Consider the following 16,606-nt stretch of genomic DNA (forward strand, 5'->3'; position numbering starts at 1 on the left):
AATCAAATAAACTGTGCTTAATTCCGGTAAAGTGAAATGAAGCAGTCAGGCTAAAATCAAAGGCAATGTGTCAAGTTTTTAAACAGTGCATACGCAGTAGAAAATATATATTGCTTGGCAGGTCTGTCTGTTAATTTTAATATACTTTTGGAGACCATGATAACAGGCTACAATAGCCACTAAAAGCTCAACCTAAACACCCCGCTGCGGTTATTCTCCTGCTGCACACGGCCAAAAGCTGGAGCTGGCCACTCTCGTAGGAGTGGGGTTTTTGGCTGTAGGGCATAGGCTACAACCAGATCCTGCGACCAACCCAGCCCTGTCCCAAACCCCGACTGGCAACCAACGCTATGCACCCCGCCACACATATTTCATATTGGTTTTAAAACGTTTTTTTGTGATCTCACTGTACTCCCTTGGTGCTCCTGCCAACCATCATCCCATGGTACAGCAAGACTGAGAACTTTGTGTTTGTAAAGCCTGAGCTGTCTTGCGGTACCATGTCTCCTTCTATAGTCCCACGACAGAGGGGCTGCACTGGATCCCATGGAAATATTGGGGTAACCATGGCACAAATGATTTTATTTTTTTAAATGTTGGCTCTTGTGACTACTAGTCCACCCCACAAGTGCCAGGGGGTCAGGAAACCTCTATCCTTCCCATTATATGCATTGTATGTTTCCTGCACGGCCCATTGTAGGTTTCCCTTTGTTAGCCTAACTGTGCACGTTGTAGTCCTTATTTTTCATTGCACATGTTACTATATACACACGCTTGCTTTTGTGCTACATTGCACTTTCACAAGGAAACCTGCATATGTTTTTGTGTTCTGTTCTTTTCCTGGGATATAGTCTGAACACCACAGACAAGGTCAAACAACAATGATCCTGGTTATTCTTTCAGGCCAGGCACTAGCACCTTGACATAACACGAGAAGGCAGCTGTTTTTCATGTGCACACATGTCTTGCCATAGAGAGGAGTACATAGGCAAAAAAAACCCTCATGGAACGAGAGTGTGGAGACAGGAGCATTGCGTCTGCTGAGAGGAAGAACGTCCATCTCTGTATGCTAAGGTACGGGGTCTGCCAGTAATCCCAGATATCTTTCATATATAAGCATTTAGCTTTAGTAGCAGGGGAGGGAGGCTTAGGCTACTCTGTCCTAAAGTATGACAGGGATTTCCATGGTATACGGTTTATTAACCATGCTAACATTATTTTTGATATGCATTTGTTTTCCAATTGTGGCACCTAAAGCGCATTTTAGAGCAGGATAGTTTAAATAAATATTTGTAACTTTCTTTGTGTCTCCTGGTTATCTTATTATGGAAAAATACGAGGGAAGGAGCAAAAAGGTGTGTCTTTTTACCACGATCCCCGAGAGGGTCAAGAGTGTTGTGCCCTGGGGTGCCAATTCACTTGTTTCTCTGGTAAGGGTTGTTAAGGAAAGTGAGGCACTACAGCCAGTAGGACTCGGACTCATAGACATTGAGGTGGTATGGTGACTCAGTCCCTACAAATTGATGTTCTATGGTTCCAAGCATAGTTCTGTTCCAGAGCAGAATCCCTGAAACATCAGTTTTTTAAAAACCTTTCCTTCAGGAAACGGGGCCCGAGTCCAACAGTTCTGTAATGACATCTCGTACATTTCTCTTTATGTGGTGGCCAGCCAAGGGGGCGACAACAAAAAAAATGGTACGACAGCGGGACCAAACATCCAGATATCACTATAATTCAAAACCCCGATTTGTCAAAAATGGCAGAAAGAATTTTCACCAAATAACGAAAAGCTCACTTTCTGCGTAAAGATTGAATTTTCTGCCACATTTGGTGGAATTCTTTTCAGCCTATTTTTATCTAAACCGCTTTCCAAAATTTCCTATGAGAATTAACAATGGAAAAACGTTTTAGGAAGGAGCTGAGGTTGATGAATTTTATTTGGAAAGTTTATTGATGATTCATCAAATGATGCCAAAACTATTAGGAAATGAAAAACACTCTACCAATGGAATCTATGACCTAACTTGTGTCCTATGGTACCGATAACTCATGCCTCCGCTATGCACAGTCTTGTCATCAATAATGTAATTTCAAATGTTACAGTGATGTTATCAATGATCTATCTAGAAAAGAGAGGGGGGGGGACCAGGAGCTTGTTGTGGTCCAGTGCCTGTGCTCCGTGTATCAACTATGTCAATCAAATAAGGAGACACTGTTCCATTAGAGTAGAAAGGAGAAGAAAAGGTATGTAAAGAGGGTCCTAGGCTAGACAAGACCCAAGTGTCGAGGGGAAAAGCAGAGCTTTTCTCTTGTTGCCCTCACACACCCTGAGAGGTGTCATGCTTCATCATGGGGCGTTTTGCTCCTCGTCGGGCCGGCGCTGCAATGCCCTACGGGTCCACTGAAGGTTCACTTTGGCGGAGATCTTTTGAGAGAAAACGCCGTACGGTGCATGCGGTTGTGTGGTGTGGGTCCTAAAAACAATTGTGGTGTAGTGGTGTGTGCAACGTGAGGTTTAAAAAATGCCTAAGGGTTGCTCAAAGGAAATTTTTGGGGGTGGCACCCTTGACAGGTTAAAAACCCGTAGGTTAGGTGTTACCTTGGTGGGCTAAATGTCCCAAAAGGTAACTACAATGTGGTCGACATGTTTCGCGCCCCTGTGGTCCTACCGGATCCGTGGCGCTTCGTCAGGACCAAATGAAGCGTGAAGTGTGAGTGAATGTGATCTGAGGGATACTACCCACAGTGTGTATCCGGGCGTTCAAGGCCGAAGTAACCCTGCTCTCTATATTGTTAGATTGAGATCGCTCCTGGATACTGCCTAGGTAGAAAATGACAACAAAAGAAAGGAGAGAAGGACAATGTGTCAGGGTTTTGTGGGGGCAGGGGAAAATCTCCTTGCCCCGGAGTCTGTCCTCAAATCAAAAATGAATCGATGAAGCTGGGTACGAACCAGAGATGGACAGTAATCAAGAGTCCTCCCAAGAGTAGGTAGGACGCAGGGTCTCAACAACGAGCGAACAAAATGAGGCATGCCAGGAGCGATCTCAATCTAACAATATAGAGAGCAGGGTTACTTAGGCCTTGAACGCCCGGATACACACTGTGGGTAGTATCCCTCAGATCACATTCACTCACAATTCACGTTTCATTTGGTCCTGAGGAAGCGCCACGGATCCGGTAGGACCACAGGGCCGCGAAACAGGTCAACCACATTGTAGTTACCTTTTGGGACATTTAGCCGACCAAGGTAACACCTAACCTACGGGTTTTTAACCTGTCAAGGGTGCCACCCCCTTTCATTAAAAATTTCCTTTGAGCAACCCTTAGACATTGCTTAGACATCACGTTACACACACCACTGCACCACAATTGTTTTTAGGACACACACCCGCATGCACCATACGGCGTTTTCTCTCAAAAGATCTGTGCCAAAGTGACCCTTCGGGGGACCCTTAGGGCATTGCAGCGCCGGCCCGACGAGGAGCAAAACGCCCAATGATGAAGCATGACACCTCTCGGGGTGTGTGAGGGCAACAAGAGAAAAGCTCTGCTTTTCCCCTCGACACTTGGGTCTTGTCTAGCCTTGGACCCTCTTTACATACCTTTTCTTCTCCTTTCTACTCTAATGGAACAGTGTCTCCTTATTTGATTGACATGTTATCAATGATGTCTTAGATCATGTCATGAGTGATGTAATATGAAGGATAATTAATTGTGCATGGCAAGGGCGTTAGCTACAGTTACCTAAGGACACTAGTTATAGTTCCTAGAAATAACAAACTTGTGCATTTCAGTGCTTTCTTTAGTTTAAAACATTATAATGTCACTGAAAGCTTCACCTAACGTCACTAACCTTTGTTTTTTTAAGTACATTTCTAGTTTTTAAAAAAAGTAAAGAAATATTTTATTACCATGCGTAAAGCTAACACAACACCGCTCACAGCCTTTTGGTTGTGCATGACAGGGGGTTAGGCCGCAGCACTCAGACGGACTTACTGACTTAGTCAAAGAGTCAAAACAAGAAAGTATTAAAAGTGAGCTATTGCATTTATCAAGGGGTGAGTATATAAATATATACCAAGCAGATCCATCATCTTTCTCTAAAAATCGCCAATATTTTTAATCTAATGTATATTTCAGTAATACCCAGAATCCAATTGTATTATTATTGATTATTATACAAATGTTTAATAAAGTTTAAATAAAAAAAACATGTCAGTGACTCTTTCTTTTTACATAGTTTTAATTATTACATTTTGTGAGTGATAAATGTTACAATAAATACTCAGACCCATTGTTTTTAATTAAAAAAAACGAAATAAATCTAACAGGTCTCAGAGGCTTTTTAAAAACATTTTTAAACTCAGAAAATACAATCATAAAAACAACCACAAGAGGGCCTCGCACTCCAGCATATAGCTTCAGCTAGGAGTGCTTTAAAAATATGTTAAGACTTACTGCTTTTTATCTATTTTTTTTTCTAATGTTGCTGGGGGGTCCTGGACTTTCTGTAGCCCCTGACAGCATAAAAAAATAAGACTCAGCAGTGTCTCTCTATTCTAGGGGCACCACCAAGCTCAAAAATAGAATTATGTGGCACTCCTTCAAAGGAGCAGCGTGTTATAAACGTACTCTTGCCCCTCATTTATTAATACTTTTGGCGTCCTGGTTCCCATCCAAAACACTCTTTTTCATATTTTTTGGGGAGGGTCACATGACCATTTGCCCGAGCCACAGGGGACTCCGGGGACCACCTGGGGCCTTTTAGGGGAGGTGGGCATGCAGGCTCCCTTCCCAAGCTAATAGTGACTACAAACCCACAGCACATTATGCTGGGGGCTGCCAGGGGAGTCCTAGAGCCCACACAGCTGTTTTTGCTTGCTTCTGACAGGTGGGAGCAATCTGAGTTTCCCTGCCCGCAAGAGCTCAGGCAGGGAAACAAAAGCCTGCTCGCGCCAGACAAGGTTCGTGGTGGTACACGGTTGATTGATACGCCACCCCACGCTGGAAAAACCATATTTCCACAGTTCCTGAGCTCACACAAATGACTTTGTGACCCTGATTTCGTCTGCATCGCCGATGTCCCCCACGGACACGGCTCCCACTCAAGCCATTAATTCTTTCACTCCAGACTCTGAGCACATACCATTGACTGGTTGATACACTGAACCCTCCTGCATCGCCGATGTCTCGTTAGACCCGGCCTTCTTTATATTTCCAGCACCGTCCAAACCATTGCAACCCGGTCCTGAAGATGATCCTAAGTCACTGGATCGAAACGTCGTCGACCTGTCAGTGCAACTCATGGCGCATCCCTCATGTGGTTCAAAAGAAATTGTTTTCAAATTGTCCAAAAAGATTGTGAATTATTGATTTGAACCACCATATTCACTGTACATACTTTCACTCGTGCACTTTGTGCCGTTCCTTGCTGATATCACATTGTCACTTGCGTCGCCACCCGTTGTGTCGCGTACACAATTGAGCACCAACTACAATTCAGGTTGTTCACGCAATTTTTTTGCCTAGTGCTGTTACAACTGTACTTCTCCTTTTCTCCTGATCTGAATTTGCTTCAAAATATAGATGCCATGTGCAAATTCCTAACAAAAACCTACTGAGAGTCTCCTTTTCTTTCGTGTAATGTATTGTACATGCTTGCTTAACTGTCCTGCCTAATGATACCAGTTGAGAAATTGTTGTTTGCTTTACGCTCCAGACAAGGAGCATTTTCAAAGCTCCCACCAGGTGGGAGCAGACAAGATTCCCTGCCCACACTCTTGCTGGCTGGGAAAAGATGTCCCAGGGGTATCTCAGGGGTTAACTTTCTTTTTTTTATGTAGTGTTATATAACGCGAGTTTGACCCGAATGGGTATCTGAGCGCTTAACATAGCACCAGTTGCGTTACATGAGGACACACTCTTTTTTTGTTAGGCAGAGATTAAGTGATTGCCCAGAATCACAGATGTTCAACGTCATTGCCGAGACTGAAACCCAGTTCCCCAGATTCGAGGTCGACCGCCGTAGCCGTTAGGCTAACTCCTCTCCCCAACTTTAAAATTATCTTATGCCTAACGATTTCCCTCCTCCTCTTCCCATAATCTAGCCACTCCTTATTGGGAAGCATGGTCTCCTAAAATGTCCCACGCAATGCAAAGACTCGTTATCACACTCTTTACTGTTATATTGCGAACATCAATGCAAGAAGAACCATCCAACTATTCGATGACACTGGTATCACATACTATGTTTGATTATGTAAAAAACCCAACAAAGATATTCAAAATAACTAGGCCACACAATTATCCCAGTGTTGGGCACAAATGAACTCTTTAAAAAGATGGCCTATGGCAAAGATGACCACTACAGGTGGCAGACCAAATGCTTTTAACTGCTGCTGCTCACTCTTCATGCATGGAGGTATAGATTTTGTAGGTTTGTGTAAAGGACCCTGACCTGCTGTTGTGGCGAGTGATCCTCTTGAAGTGGGAGCCTGATCGGAGGGCATATGCTCATACTCAGAAATTCTGTGTACCACATTCTCCTGGGCCATTCTGGAGCCACTAGGATGAATTTGGCCTGTTTAATCATGATGTTTTCCAAAACTCTGTGCAGGAGAGACATTGGTGGAAAGGTGTATACAAGTCCTGTGTTTCAATCCAGCCACAATGCATCTCCTAGCGCGTCTCTTCGTTGAAACGGACAATGCACGTTCTAGACAGTGACAAAAAGATCAAGCCAGGGATTTCTCCACTGTAGGAAGATGCTCTTTACCACCTTAAAATTTTGACACCATTCATAATCCGCAAGATGCCACAGAATTATCACATTCGCTGGCATTCAAGGATCTCGCGAGGGGGTGTACGATCAGGAAAATGCTTTGACACTCCAGCCAACTTCAAAGGTGTATAGCCAACTTCAAAGGTGTATACCCTCCTAGGACATGACTCAGGAACCCACCATGCACTGCTTCTTGAAGTATCACATGGAGATGGTAATATCCAAGAGAAATTGCATCAGCCTCTTCTTGATGGACAGCAGGATAGCCTTCAACGTCAAACTCACTGCTTTAAAAGATTCATATGGAGCCAGGTTTCTGCTGGTGACCACAGTCCACTCATATCCATCTTCCCCAAATGACTTCCCCTACCCAGCAATGATAAATCTGTTCCCATTGATAACTCTGGGTTGGGAATGGAGAGGGGCCTGTAGGGGCTCAATTGCGTACGAGCAGCCAGCACTGCAGATCGCGGGCAGTCCCTTATGAAATCTGAGGAGAATCGGTCATATTTCGGTGGTGCTACGTCCCCTGGATCTGAAAATTCCATTGCAAAGCCTGGGTGTGCCACCTGGTGTAGTTGACAAGGAAAAAGCAGGAGGTTGGGAGGCCAGAAGCCTCAGAAATGCTCTCACCAAGATCTAGGATCAATACTGAAATGTCAGAATTACAGCCTGAATCTCCTGGACAGGCGGCGAACGAGCCTTGAACAGACAGAGAGCAGAAAAGTACCTAAGCAGACAGAAGTCCGACAGTTATGAGGTATTGCCAGTAAAGGAGTACTGCAAGGTCAAAGTTGTGTTTGTTGTGATTTATTCTTTCCACAGTTATTCACATTTCTTGTGTCTGAGACATAATATCCAATACAGACATGCAACTGACAAGTGTTTCATCACAGAGAATTTTTCAATGCTGCAAAAGGATATACATAGCATCTTAAAGAAATGTTACGATGACATAGGGATAAGAACTGCAACTGTTAGATCACCATCACCAGGTGGCACACGAAAAACACCTTTATAATCCCGAAGTATACCCAGTAAAGAGCCATGTGCATAAGGTCAGATCCTTAAAAAATGGGTTGTACATAATTGACTATCCTATCCATGCTAAGTATGTGCAAAGTGCTATAAAGTAATTACAATTATATACATTTGATCAATCAAGGTGATAAGAGAACATGCCATGGACGGTAGTAGTGAACAACCCAAAGAAAAGGGGGGAGTGGGGGGTGAGGGGAGGGGCGAAGTCGCGATAGAAAAAAAGCTCAGATACCGTGAGAGGCTAAGAAAGACTTAGCCAGAGATAAAGGAATTTTCATAAAGTGTTCACGCATGGTTGAGGAAACTGTACCTGAAGTATACGAACAGTGCCAGTATTCTGTGTGAAAACGCGACAAAGTAATGGCTCACTGAAATGTAAAAATATATATAATTTATCAAAATATATGGTTGCGCTGCGCGTATCATCAAACGTTTAAAAGGCTGCACAAAGTAGCATTACAGATACGGGGCAAGGCGCTAAGAAATAACCTCACTGCCGTATATGGAGTGTAGTACAGTTGAAGAAAACAAGCAAAGAGCAACACAATGCGTAGAATGAATACCAGAAGTAGTAATACGCTACATACAGTAACGGGTAAGTGAAAAAGAGGCACCTTCCCAGCCTTATAAGGAGTATAGTGCGGATGAACATATAGACATTGAATGATATTGGTCCTCACCCATACAGCGTCCTTCGCTGCTAACAAAAAGTTTCTGAAGTGGTGCTGACAATTAACATACCCATCTGGTACCAGGGAACGCATCTACAAAAAGGGGGGGGGGGGGGGGGGGGTATAGGAAAGTTAGCAAACCAATGCCCCAAACGTAAACAAGCTGAATGTGGATGGAGATCAGCCATATGTCAGTCTAATTCTAGACCCAAAATAAAATTAGAGGGTCATGTCTACACATACCAATTAAAGAAGTGGCATGTACGGACACATGTGGAGCAGTAGTGAAACCAGAACTGTCCTGTATATGTGAAAGTGGCCATCTGAAAGCAATTGACAGCTACCATTAGACAAAAATCGAACCCCAACCTCTGCACCAACGCATTATATAATCACATCAGGTCTCAAGTATGGGCAGCATCAGCTGGCCAAAGTGAAACATACCTGGTAAGTATCAGTGTGAAACACCAAATGTTCAGGCCTGTGACGTCTGGACACCTGCCTATTCACTGGCAGGCAGTCGCATGGTTTGAACAAAGTGCCCATCATAGTATCCAAGAGGGACTTGTTGAAGAAAAGCAAGTATTTGGATATGGCAGGCCTTGGGTGTAAAATATCTGTGAGAACATTAGTCTTGCTTTGTACAGAGGGCAACTGTAACTCCAGAACATCAGCTCCCCTTTGAACCACAACCATAAATGATAAACTCTCTTCAGTAGATGGCCCAAGTGGCGAGTCCAACCAATTCACAGAGGAGGTATTAAGCCCACTGGCCTCCTGCAAGTCGGTTTAGAAATTGTCATTGTTATAATGAGGTAAAAGGTCACCCTCCTCAGCCCTACCATCATCGTTTCCCTCTGGTAGTGTACCTTGTTCACATGCAGCATGGCCTCTTTAAAGCCTTCAATTTGCTGCAGCATTGCCGACAGCCCAAGAAACTCTGCAAGCATCAAGATCAGCTGAGGAGTCTGCTTCATACTTGGAGCTCCTGGCAGAGACCGATTAGCATTGTATGCTCTAGCACCTTCTCCTTGAACAAAGAGTAGTAGGAAGGGGATATGTCTTACTTCGCTTTTTGACTTAGGCTTACTGGAGGACTTCAACTGCGAGGAAGACCTCTCATGAAAAAGGCTTCCTGAGTGAGATGGGCCTGCACTTGTGACGTGGAGCTTCGACTTTTGTTTCTCTGAGACATACAGTTTCGCCTCCTGGTCCTGGATCGCCTTAGGGAGCATAAGAGAGCACTTGTCTCATCAAAACAAGTCGTGCCCATAGCCCAGTCAACAGAAACACACTTCATGCAGGTCTGTAACCATTAACTGTTTTCTTCAATCACTATAGAGATTGAAGCCTGTAGTTTTCCAAGGGGAAGGGGACAATGGTTCCCTAGTACAGTTGCTGTCGTTTTTTTAAATTGTGGGAGGGCACACAAATGTAAGAGCACACAGGGGTGGAGCTTAAATGAGGCTCAGCCCCATCATTTCCAGAGTGTTATGGAGTCAGTGCAGAGGCACAAAGCAAACCTAAAAGTATGCAGGAACATTGCTGAAAAGCTTCAGCATATAGTCTGACACCTGAGAAATATTCTGAAGGTGAGAAATCTGCAGTTAGAAGTATCCATTAGAAAAATCTTTTCTAGAATTAGCCATCAGTATTCACAAAAGAATAGTTTTTGTGAAAGAATAGTGTTTGCAAAATGATGGATGGTAGCTGCCCACAGTGGACAATCCATCCAATTTCTTTCTTTGCTGTTGCTTAACGGTCCCTCTGGAATAATACAAATAGCCTTCTGCCACATCCGCCCACTTGAAGTCGTACTTGCGCCTCTAAACAGAGGCACATACCCCTGCATTAATATAGCAAGTGTATTTGTAAAGCGCGCTTATCACCGTGGGTCTCAAGGCGCTGAATAACAGATGTTTATTGTTACCCAACTCAATGGTACTCATTTTATCGACCTCAGATGGATGAAAGGCTGAGTGAACCCACCGGGATTTGAACCTGTGACCATGAGGTCAAACACAGGCCACTGTAGTGGATGCATTAGTCCACTAAGCCACCAGACCCGGCAAGGACAGTAATTGGCAGCAGGCAGCTGTCAAACAGCTTGACTTTGGGAATATAAGCTGGAGCGGCACTCTAGCAAACTGAACATCATTTGGACTTGTGTCTGCATGGATCCTGTAGCTGTTTCTGGTGAGTTGTTGCCCACTTCTTTTTGGAAGGAACAAGACCAAATGCCCTACAAAGGATGACTGCCTGCCCTGCTTCTGTTCTTTTCTTTGATATTATCACCTCTTTTTTTTTTAGTCTTCAAGATACAACAAAAGAATAATAAGAACCAAAAAAACATAGCATTACAGTGCACAAGGACCACTGCTTGGTAGTAAATGTTTTGGTATTAGAAATACCCATTAACATGAACTATTGTTATCGGTTGAATAGCTCCACAAATGTCCCCACACTTTGCTACACTTTTCTGAACAGCCTCTAGATTTGTACACAAATGTGTGTGCCTGGCACAACACTCCATGAGTCCATTCTGCTAATGAGGGAACCAGTTCTGATCTTCAGTGATGTGCGATGTTTCACTTTAGAATGAGCGGGTATATCGCCACCAGTAGCTTAGTAGTTCGATTACCCCCCATACCCCCAAGAGTTCATCAAGCTCAATAATTTCATTTTGGACTTTGCTATAATCCGCCTTTCCCACCACCTGAGTTACAATGTACACATACTAATTCAATATTGTTGTATGGTGGGACACGCCCAAACTGTACGATAAAAAGTACCCATCTCAAGCCCATGTTTCATTTTACTTAGTCTCATGGGACTATAGTACACCCTGTGTACATATCGAAGTTGAAGGAGCCACAATGTCATTAAGACCCTCAGGAACTTTGGGTCCATCTTTGCTTCTACATAGTCCTCTTCCTCCAGAGGGCCCACATTCTATTCCCATCTTCCCCGCAGTGCTTGCCTGCGAATGGAGTATCATTAACAAGTGTACAGCACATCTGGGAGATCCCTCTCCTACCAAGCTATGTCATAGGGATCATTGCCTCAGTGCGGCTATACCTGGGGATGACCTAGAAGTCTTCCCGATGTGACAACCAGAAAAATCTAAATTATTTCCTGCCTACACATGAAATTACCAACCCTTGATGATGAGGAGAGGAATCGGCTAGATAGGCAAACGCTTTCCAAACTGCTATTGCAATTGCCACTCCCAGCCTCCTCTCTAACTCGAGGGATGGGGAAGTTTAAGCTCTGCTGGAACAGAAGTCAAAGACCCGCACAAATAGTGCATCCATATGCCCCTGAGATCCCGTTGGCAGTGTGTAGTGCTCTACCGCATGGCGGTAACTGGGCGGCGCTGATGGACTGGGCGGAGAGGGGGTTGACCACCATAGGGTATTTGTATAAGGATGGCTCTGTAATTCCATATGAGGTATTACAGGACAGATATGAACTGGTTCGGGGAGACTACTTGCTGCACTTAGCGCTCATAACGGCCATCCAGGCGCATTGGAAATTGGGACTCAGGGAACCGCCCACCTCCATGGTTTGTCAGTATGTAGTCCTAGCTTCTGGCACCATCAAGGCAGTTACCTGCTTATATCGCAGAATGACAAACGAGCGACTGCCCCACTAGTAATGCTCCGGCGACGGTGGGAAGTAGACCTGGGTGGCGAAATTTCTGTGAAGACATGAGCGGGACTGATGGAACGTGCATGGAAAAGCACTAGGCACCTGCGCTTTCAGCTGATACATTTCTTTATTCTTCATCGAGCGTACCTTACACCTGAAAAAATTAATAAATATTTTAATGTGACTTCAGCAATGTGCCCGCGCTGCAATATGGTAGGAGCAGATTTCTGTCACATGCTGTTGAATTGTCCTCAACTTGGAACATTTTGGGAAGAGGTGGTCGCTCTTTTACATGCTGCTACGGACAGGGACATAGGACCCACTATAGGTCTCTGTTTACTGCACTGGTTCCCCCATACCTCTCGGAATAAGATAACAAGTAGGTTTATAGACTTGGGACTACTGCTGGCGAAGAGGGAAATTACAGCCCACTGGAAAGCCAAGAAGGGCCCTAGTTTTCCGAGATGGTGTACTGAGTTCATTAAATGGGCGGAATGTGAGGGAACCACGAGGCTGCAGCTGGCAGCATGCGCTAAAAGCGATAAGGCGTTGGAGCTGGCAAGGGCCTGGGAGGCATTAGTACACTTCTTGAAAACGCCGCATACTGACTCTGACGAGGACTCAAGCTCATCAGGGCTGGAGACTCCGCCTTGAGGGATTACACCTCCCTAAGAGGACGGCTACAATGCTTTCTCTCATGAAACTAACCTCTGACACCACAGAGTGGCTTTCTGGTTTACTGTATTGTGCACATTTGATATCGACACAGCTATAACTTGTCATTACCATTGTTTACAGATATTTGTTACGCCATCAGGGAGGGGGGAGGGATAAGTGGGAGGGAATGGGTTTGCATTTCGTGATATTTGATTTAATGATGAGTGGATAGTTGCAGTTGTACGACACTGACGGGGACGTTTATTTCCAGAGAATTTGATTGATATTGTGGATGTTTTAAGATTTGACAAAATAATATGGACTGTATTTTCCATTACTATTAATGCATAATCGGATGTGGGAGATATTCTTCAGAAAATAATTTATTTTCATAACCTGATGCGGAGTGTACAACTATCATTTGATATAAAATGCACTTGTTTTTTTTGTAAAAAAAAATATATATATATAGACATTTAAAAAAAAAAATATGAAATTACCAACCCTTCCAAAGAAAACATAGAATCAAGTGTCTAACCGGAAGGCATGACAATACAAAACAACCTAGATCATATGCTTAACCAAAACTTAAATCAGGCGTCCCATGCCCCCTACTTTCATTTACTACACCTATCTATTGCAAAGCACTCTCTTGCTTGTAGTTTGGTTTGCTCTACATAAATCTGAGATATACACACATACATAAATACATACATGTGAGTAACTGGTTAATGGTCTTCTTCGTGTGACACAGCGGCATGTTAACTGACATTCAACAAGCACATAGGAAAAGACCAAAAATGAAAGTCACTGTTAACAGATCTTAAATGGGGGGTTTGGTAAAAGACAGCCATTGCTGTGAACAAATAAGGTGACTAAAGGATACAGCACAGTACCTCTAATCTCTGTATTCTTCCCTTGAAGAACATAAATAGAGACGAATTTGGGTATGAATCGCCTTTCTTCTGAAGAATATCTTTTGCTGCCAACAGAGTTGCACCACTGTCATTTCCGTCCAAAGCAAAAAATGGGCGTACCACTGTGTAGTACCACAACAAAGCTAACCTAGGAGTGCAGAAGGAAAATACAGATTAAGTACCATCAGCATACAATATGAGACTTTCCACAAATGAATGCACATTTGATAAACCCAAGTAAATCTACCATTATTAATGGTTACTGGTAATACTTATTAACAGCAATAAGTTGTCAGGCCTTGCATGTGACCCATATGAAATACATGAATACCTTTGTAGTAAAAATGACATACAAGAAAATCTACACAGATAGACACCACATATGTTTTATGGTATATGTTCTAGATCCTAGCATGCACCCCTGTACAGGCACAAAAATACCGGTTTAAAAATCAATATAAGGCATATAAACACGGGATGATTAAGGAGTTGTGATATGGAAGTAGTTTGAAGTCCCAACCCAAATACAGAACTTACTAAGGCGTTTAGCTTACCTTACTCTTAAAATAGGTCCATTCTTTCCCACTCCAGAGATTTCAAAGCATAAAGAATTGTATTGAAATTATCAAGATCTTGCGCGTTTCAGCTAAAGATGAGCTTTGGCATGGTTGATTTAAACGTAACACTGGCTGCGAGCTGATGTTCAACTCGGTACTTACAGTGTGTGAAGTATCACTACTAGACCCCTTTGCAGATCACCTCAATAGTAATGTGCTTTTGCAGGGATATTGAGGCGGTCTTGGTCATAACGGTACAAAAATGCAAACCTCCCGAGGGGAAAAGCCACCAGAGAAACAATAGTCTATAAAAGACACTACACAACCAATAATGCAATAGTGCCATCATAGAAGAAAATCAATCGACACTAAGGGCCTGATTCCGATCTTGATGGATGGATACTCATCACAAACGTGACGGACTATCCTATCCATCGTATTACAAGTTCCATAGGATATAATGGAATCGTAATTTGGTGAACGGGTTATCCATCACGATTGTGATGGAGTAACCCTGGCTGTTAAGATCATAATCAGGCCCAAAGTGTGGACCGAATAGCTGAATCCTGGACATACTTCAAAGTCTTGATCCTCAAAGAAAGGTACCCCCTAAACATACTTTTTAGGTCCAGGAGCCAGGGTGAAAAACCAAAGAAAAAATAACATGAAACAAAACTCTTATAATGATGGCATTCTTTATACATTAGATGAGAGATTGGTGAAAAAGGCATGGAGGAAACTTTCCTGATTCATGTTAAGTCCCAAGTGAAATTAGTACAAAAGATCACCTTCTCTTCATAAAATACAGTTTACATCTACTGAGCGTAAAGAGCCTAAAATTCAGTGACAAGTGACGTCCCCCTAACCAAAAATACAGTCCTACAAATCACCAGTTATGACTGAAATGCCGTTTGTAAAGGGCATTTCAGTCATAACTCATATACCAACATTCATGAAAAGAACTGGATCTCGAAACTGGAAGATAACAGTGATGGGGTTCATTAAACAATAGTCATGCCTAATTATGTATGGCGAAAAATCTACGGTTGATGTAGGTTTATTAAGTGAATGGATCACGTCGAGAAACATCTATCTGATACACACTGTGATTACCTATATATGTTTTTGTAATCTTCTAGGGCCGATGTTGTACGAGACCAAGAAGCTTACAATTGTAAATAAGGTCTACACTCATTATGTTATTCGATCATGTTGAGGATCTGATGCACACCCGGATTTACTCTGTTTTAACTCTGATCCCACAGGTTCCGTGTTGAACCGGATTGTAGATCTCCATGTGAAATGGATTTTATATTTGGGTGTTTTCATAGAATATTTTAACTGACTGCACATTTATTGATGTTTTTGGGGTGTAGTGGTTTTAATTAACCTAACAATAAAGTGTTCCCTCTTTCATTCAGCAATACTTGTTGCTCTACTATGGAACCTCAGGCTGAGCAGCAAGGCAGCTCTCATACAAAATGCATGAGTTTTTATGTGAAACAAACCACCTAAAGAATGGTTAAAGAAAGAGTACGAATGTCCACACCAAAATCAGCAAAATGTAAAAATAAAACAAACACAGAAAAATAGTCAAGAGTTTATTCAGAAATGAGAATGTCGCCCTTCTCTCTCTCGATGCAGAGAAGGCGTTCGACAAGGTGGATTGGGCATACCTGACGAAGGTCTTGGACAAAATGCGTATTGACCCCAAGATGAAAACTTTCATCCAGGCCAATTTTAAAAAGCTTGCCACTAAGCTAAAGGTAAATGCCTCCTTTTCTCCAACTATAACCCTCACTAGGGGGACAGGTCAGAGATGCCTCTGTCCCCCCAATCTTAGCTTTATCCATGGAGCCCTTAGTAGCAAAAATTCAGAGCAACTGTGCGATTCACGGTGTGCTGATCGAAGGCAGGGAGCACAAATTAGCTCTCTTCACAGACGATATACTGTGCTTCATCACTGACCCCAGCTCAACCATTCCTGCGCTGAGGAGTTAACTCTACCTATTTGCGCAGGCATCCGGTATTCAAGATTACCTTTTCCAAATCTTAGGGTATGGGGGGGGGGGAAGACCCAGGGGACAGCCTTTAGAAGCCTATCCAGAGGGAGGGTTTTCAAAGGGCGCCATCTACGATCACATATCTTGGGGTCCATCTCCCACCACAAAGCCTTGTATGACAGCAATATTCCTGTTTTGATCACCGCTCTCTTCAAGGACCTCTATAGGTGGAAAAAGCTGCAGATTTCCTGGGTGGGCCGGCTCAATTGCCTCAAAATTAATTTTTAACAAAAAAATTGCTTTGTTTTGTATAGGGAGGTAAGTC

The 16,606-nt window shown here is 43.2% G+C and overlaps 1 protein-coding gene across 2 annotated transcripts in view; it reads right to left on the reverse strand.

Moving 5' to 3' along the window:
* The window catches only part of TTC39C (tetratricopeptide repeat domain 39C), a 466,104-nt gene that overhangs the window by 167,982 nt on the left and 281,516 nt on the right, over positions 1-16,606 (reverse strand). For both annotated transcript variants that reach the window (XM_085605752.1, XM_085605751.1), the window contains one exon: positions 13,701-13,869. In XM_085605752.1, the coding sequence (XP_085461878.1) occupies positions 13,701-13,869 (169 nt within the window). The remainder of the gene's footprint in view (positions 1-13,700; positions 13,870-16,606) is intronic.

The sequence above is a fragment of the Triturus cristatus genome, chromosome 5_1, assembly GCF_964204655.1.
Source record: "Triturus cristatus chromosome 5_1, aTriCri1.1, whole genome shotgun sequence".
NCBI classification, from domain to species: domain Eukaryota; kingdom Metazoa; phylum Chordata; class Amphibia; order Caudata; family Salamandridae; genus Triturus; species Triturus cristatus.